At 43.4% G+C, this 6,048-nt stretch overlaps 1 protein-coding gene across 7 annotated transcripts in view; it reads left to right on the forward strand.

Annotated features, from left to right (window-relative positions):
* LOC139581301 (fibroblast growth factor 13-like) overlaps nt 1-5,184 on the forward strand; it is a 189,358-nt gene extending 184,174 nt beyond the window's left edge. For all 7 annotated transcript variants that reach the window (XM_071410901.1, XM_071410902.1, XM_071410903.1 and 4 more), the window contains one exon: nt 3,305-5,184. In XM_071410901.1, coding sequence (XP_071267002.1) covers nt 3,305-3,441 — 137 coding nt within the window. In that variant the 3' untranslated portion in view covers nt 3,442-5,184. The remainder of the gene's footprint in view (nt 1-3,304) is intronic.
* The last annotated feature ends 864 nt before the right edge of the window (nt 5,185-6,048 follow it).

Genomic DNA, 6,048 nt, shown 5'->3' on the forward strand with positions numbered 1-6,048 from the left:
TAGTTCTTCGATAGGGGATGCAGAGAGAGAATACAGAGAGTGAGAGAGAGAGAGAATAAAGAGAGAGAGAGAATAAAGAGAGAGAGAGAGAGAGAGAGAGAGAGAGAGAGAGAGAGAGAGAGAGAGAGAGAGAGAGAGAGAGAGAGAGAGAGAGAGAGAGAGAGAGAGAGAGAGAGAGAGAGAGAATAATGAAATGATCAAATATACAGACAACAAATTCCAATTGGCTATATTAAAACTCTTTAACATCGTCCTTAGCTCTGGCATCTTCCCCAATATTTGGAACCAAGGACTGATCACCCCAATCCACAAAAGTGGAGACAAATTTGACCCCAATAACTACCGTGGAATATGCGTCAACAGTAACCTTGGGAAAATACTCTGCATTATCATTAACAGCAGACTCGTACATTTCCTCAATGAAAACAATGTACTGAGCAAATGTCAAATTGGCTTTTTACCAAATTACCATACAACAGACAATGTATTCACCCTACACACCCTAATTGACAACCAAACAAACCAAAACAAAGGCAAAGTCTTCTCATGCTTTGTTGATTTCAAAAAAGCCTTCGACTCAATTTGGCATGAGGGTCTGCTATACAAATTGATGGAAAGTGGTGTTGGGGGAAAAACATACGACATCATAAAATCCATGTACACAAACAACAAGTGTGCGGTTAAAATTGGCAAAAAACACACACATTTCTTCACACAGGGTCGTGGGGTGAGACAGGGATGCAGCTTAAGCCCCACCCTCTTCAACATATATATCAACGAATTGGCGCGGGCACTAGAACAGTCTGCAGCACCCGGTCTCACCCTACTAGAATCCGAAGTCAAATGTCTACTGTTTGCTGATGATCTGGTGCTTCTGTCACCAACCAAGGAGGGCCTACAGCAGCACCTAGATCTTCTGCACAGATTCTGTCAGACCTGGGCCCTGACAGTAAATCTCAGTAAGACCAAAATAATGGTGTTCCAAAAAAGGTCCAGTCGCCAGGACCACAAATTCCATCTAGACACCGTTGCCCTAGAGCACACAAAAAACTATACATACCTCGGCCTAAACATCAGGACCACAGGTAGCTTCCACAGAGCTGTGAACGATCTGAGAGACAAGGCAAGAAGGGCATTCTATGCCATCAAAAGGAACATAAATTTCAACATACCAATTAGGATCTGGCTAAAAATACTTGAATCAGTCATAGAGCCCATTGCCCTTTATGGTTGTGAGGTCTGGGGTCCGCTCACCAACCAAGATTTCACAAAATGGGACAAACACCAAATTGAGACTCTGCATGCAGAATTCTGCAAAAATATCCTCCGTGTACAACGTAGAACACCAAATAATGCATGCAGAGCAGAATTAGGCCGATACCCACTAATTATCAAAATCCAGAAAAGAGCCGTTAAATTCTACAACCACCTAAAAGGAAGCGATTCCCAAACCTTCCATAACAAAGCCATCACCTACAGAGAGATGAACCTGGAGAAGAGTCCCCTAAGCAAGCTGGTCCTTGGGCTCTGTTCACAAACACAAACACACCCCACAGAGCCCCAGGACAACAGCACAATTAGACCCAACCAAATCATGAGAAAACAAAAAGATAATTACTTGACACATTGGAAAGAATTAACAAAAAAAACAGAGCAAACTAGAATGCTATTTGGCCCTAAACAGAGAGTACACAGTGGCAGAATACCTGACCACTGTGACTGACCCAAACTTAAGGAAAGCTTTGACTATGTACAGACTCAGTGAGCATAGCCTTGCTATTGAGAAAGGCCGCCGTAGGCAGACATGGCTCTCAAGAGAAGACAGGCTATGTGCTCACTGCCCACAAAATGAGGTGGAAACTGAGCTGCACTTCCTAACCTCCTGCCCAATGTATGACCATATTAGAGAGACATATTTCCCTCAGATTACACAGATCCACAAAGAATTCGAAAACAAATCCAATTTTGATAAACTCCCATATCTACTGGGTGAAATTCCACAGTGTGCCATCACAGCAGCAAGATTTGTGACCTGTTGCCACAAGAAAAGGGCAACCAGTGAAGAACAAACACCATTGTAAATACAACCCATATCTATGTTTATTTATTTTAACTTGTGTGCTTTAACCATTTGTACATTGTTACAACACTGTATATATATAATATGACATTTGTAATGTCTTTATTGTCTTGAAACTTCTGTATGTGTAATGTTTACTGTTAATTTTTATTGTTTATTTCACTTTTGTATATTATCTACCTCACTTGCTTTGGCAATGTTAACACATGTTTCCCATGCCAATAAAGCCCCTTGAATTGAATTGAATTGAATTGAATAAAGAGAGAGAGAATAAAGAGGGGGAGAGAGAAAGAAAAAAGCATTTGTTCCAGCAGCCCATAAAGATCCAGAGGCAGCAGCAATACCAGCCGACCAATTAAGGAGCCGTCTCAGCATTTCAACCATCTCCACCAGCCGCTCCTCGCTCCCCCTCTCCTCTTCGCTCTGGTTCCAGTCCACGAGTCTCAGCCCACGGCCTTTAATTTTACCCATCCGTGTGTGTGTGTGTTAAGGTGCTAGGTCAAAGAGGGAGAGATACAGTAGAGAGAGATGGAGGGATGATTGGAGGAAAGTAAAAGCGTATATATGAACTAAGGATCACCAGCCCAGCGGTGAGATGGACCCTGACCTCTAAGTCATCCTTCCTGAATTATAGTTCCTTAATGCCGTGGATAATAAGCCCAGCATCGATCCCACACAGCTTCCCACTTAAGTCCACTATTGATTGACTTGTTGCTTTGTGTGTACCCTGCTGTTATCACCAAAAAAGCAAGGCAATGTCAAGCCCCAGGAGGGCCGCACATTAAAACACTCTGGCTGTTTTAGGAGTGGCTCCTAAAGACTAAAGAGATCAGAACCTCTAAGGTGACTGGTGTTTCTTCTGAAAGGTTTCCGAGATGCAGACAACGCTGCTTTAACTTTTACAAGCTCCTGAATAACTAATGTAAGGCAGTGTCTATAAGTACTTTCGGCCCTCTAAAAATAACTTGTCCTGATATTTTTGTTGGTGCTTATGGCAGGGGTGTACATTCTGTTATGAGCTACAGTGACAGGATCAGAGGGAGTTGAGCAATAGAAGAGAATAGAATATAACTTGGTCCGACCAAAGAGGAAAACCTGAATCTCCAGATGGACAATACAATTATATTCTAGTGTATTCTTTTGTATTCTATTATATTGCTCAACTCCATCTATACTAGCAGCCATGTGTCTTACCATTCTCCTGTCTGTCTGTCTGTCCCACAGTGGCCATGTACAGGGAGCCCTCTCTCCACGACCTGACAGAGTTCTCACGCTCCGGTAGCGGCACGCCCACCAAGTCCCGGAGCGCCTCGGCCGTGCTCAACGGAGGCAAGACGGTGAGCCAGAACGAATCCACGTAGCTGGGTGGTGGCGTGGCGGGCCGGGGCGGACGAAGAAGACACCTTACCTCCAGAAGAGCGTGACTTCCAAGCAGACTTCTCTCTCCAAAACCATTGGCGGTTCAGGATAACTTTACGACTACTAAACACCACCACCAATCAGTCACCACACTCGATTAGGTTCCATTCAAACAATCTGTATCTTTCAACAGCCAACCAAATTACACCGTGGACTTTGTTTGCAAAACGCTAGGCTATTTTGAAACGCCATTTGAGAACCCCATTTTCTGTTGGCGATTCTCTGGTGGTAATGACTGTGTACCAGTTAGCTCATCTTTTAAGGTTTCTTATTTCCTGCAGATAACGACTTCTTTTACTTATAGGTCCTGATCATATAGACACCTACCCGGTCATATCCTACCCGGCAGGCAGGCAGGTAGAGAGGCAGGCAGGCGGTCAGGGCAACCGGTGAGGGGCTGCAGTGGGTAGAGGAGTGCCCTGTTTCTGTGTCATCCATGATGCTTCTGTGAATACGAAGCCGTTCCCCATGAGGGAGTGCAGCCCTAGCGAAGCTGCAACCGCAGCCAGATATAACAGTAGCTCTCCTGCACACGCACAGAAGAGATTTAGAGCTCTCTAGCATAAAACAACAATAAAGGGAAAAGCGTGTGGCACTCTGAGCGACGACACCATAGCTGCAACTTTGCTTGCTAATTTTCCAAATTAGCGGAGAGCTTTTTATTTTTTATTGTTTTTTCCCTCTTGTTCTCTCGCCCTCTTCAGTATTTGTGTTTTTGTAGCCGTCTCCACAGTTAAAGGGGTTCCAGCACACCAAAGACAGAGCTGAAAGACTGTGCCTTTAAGCAGTCAAGCCAAGCCAGTATACAGGCGCAGCTGGAGGTGTTGAGTTATTTTTAAAATTGTACATTTTTGATGAGAGAAAGAAAAGTTAACAAAGAGAATGAGGAAGAAAGGAAGTAGGAAGGCTTGTCAATGTTCTAGAAAGTGTTTTTTGCTGAAGGGAAAGAGACTATATATTGCTCGTGAGCTCTAGGGTTGAGTTGAGGTATGAATCGACTGTTCAATGTCCTTTTGTTTCTGTTGTGTTACATTGTATTCTGTCTTCAGTCCCCATGGTCTGTTCTCCAGTCCAGTGCTTGTGTCATGCCTTGCCCCCTCCCCTTTTGTTGGCTCTTATTGGCTGATTCAGTTCACCATATGAGGATATGGTGATGGCCCCCACCCAGGACTTGTTTCGTGTTTGAGTAACTTATCGTAGTGACAATTTTCTAAATAAATTTAAAAAATACTGTGGAATTTTAGGTGGCTTAAACATTTTATAGGATATGTCATGTTTGTAAAAGTAAAAAAACAAACAAAAAAACGTCCCTTTCTTGCACAAAAACACGGTTGTGTACAAAGACAACCCTTTTTGTGGGCTAAGTGCTCTAAGTTTCCCTTCGGCTACATACCTTGTTCATATGGAACATGCTACTGGGAAGCGTTTTTTTTCTTCTTTTGTTTCCTTTGTTTTTTTAGGTGAACCTCTGTTGCATGGGAGACAGCGGGGAACTCTGGACGACAGAGCTATAGTGCATGATGTAGGCTATGTGTATTAACCCCATGTTGGATCATGTGTTCCGAACTACCAGGATAAAACTGAAAAACAACCAGTTCAGCCTGCTACCTTCCAAGTTGTTTATTATTTGTTGTCTGCACAAAATGCACTGAATAAAATGTTTATATTAAGATATACTTTTAAAACGTGTCTTCTCCTTTCTTTTCGTGCTAATGTACTCCACACACTTCTCTCCATTCTGTTCACAGCAGATCCAATGCATCATTTCCACTAAACATTTCTGTAAAATCGAAGTACATCGCACATTGTACAAAGTATCATACCAGTACATTGAATGGGATACTATACCAGTGAATAAGAAGATGAAAAATCGGCCCAGTTCAAGGTAGATAATGATGCAGCCAGGCGTTGTAATGTTGCATGGCTGATATGCAGCTAGGCAGGGCTGGAGTACGATAACCTAACCCTGCTGGCCCTGAGGAGTTAATGATCTGAGCAGAAGAAAGCCAGGCCATGTCCTCCTCCTATCCTCTTATCCTATTGGCCTCTGGACACAGATGAATCACCCGGAGCCACACACACACACAACCAGGATTGGGCTTTAATTGCCTGCAGAGTCAAGGCTCCAGTACAGGCTTATATAGCCCTCGCCTCACCAGCCCACAGCCAAGGCCCATTCTACGTAATGAATCAATATCTCCAATGGACATCTGGAGCTGAGGATGTTTCCTGGAATAGCCCATGTGAAAGAGACACTGATCCAAGGTCAGTTTACAATTTTAGACCCCAATGGGTAAAGGTGCACTATGCAGAAATCCATCTGCCATTTCCTGGTTGCTAAAATTCTATTAGTTTGCCTGATTTCAGTGTGTGACAAAACAAGCAAGTATAGTGCATAGCTGTGGGGTCTTTATTAGTCCTGTATTAGCAGACCCATATAGCAGTCTGTAGCGCGGCTGTTTGAAGCTTGTGTACAAAACAGAAACTAAAAGAAGCAAAATCTAAACTCAAGAATGGGAAGCAGAGAAATAGCGCACATAGAACATATT

The sequence above is a fragment of the Salvelinus alpinus genome, chromosome 7 (genome assembly GCF_045679555.1).
Source record: "Salvelinus alpinus chromosome 7, SLU_Salpinus.1, whole genome shotgun sequence".
Lineage (NCBI taxonomy): Eukaryota > Metazoa > Chordata > Actinopteri > Salmoniformes > Salmonidae > Salvelinus > Salvelinus alpinus.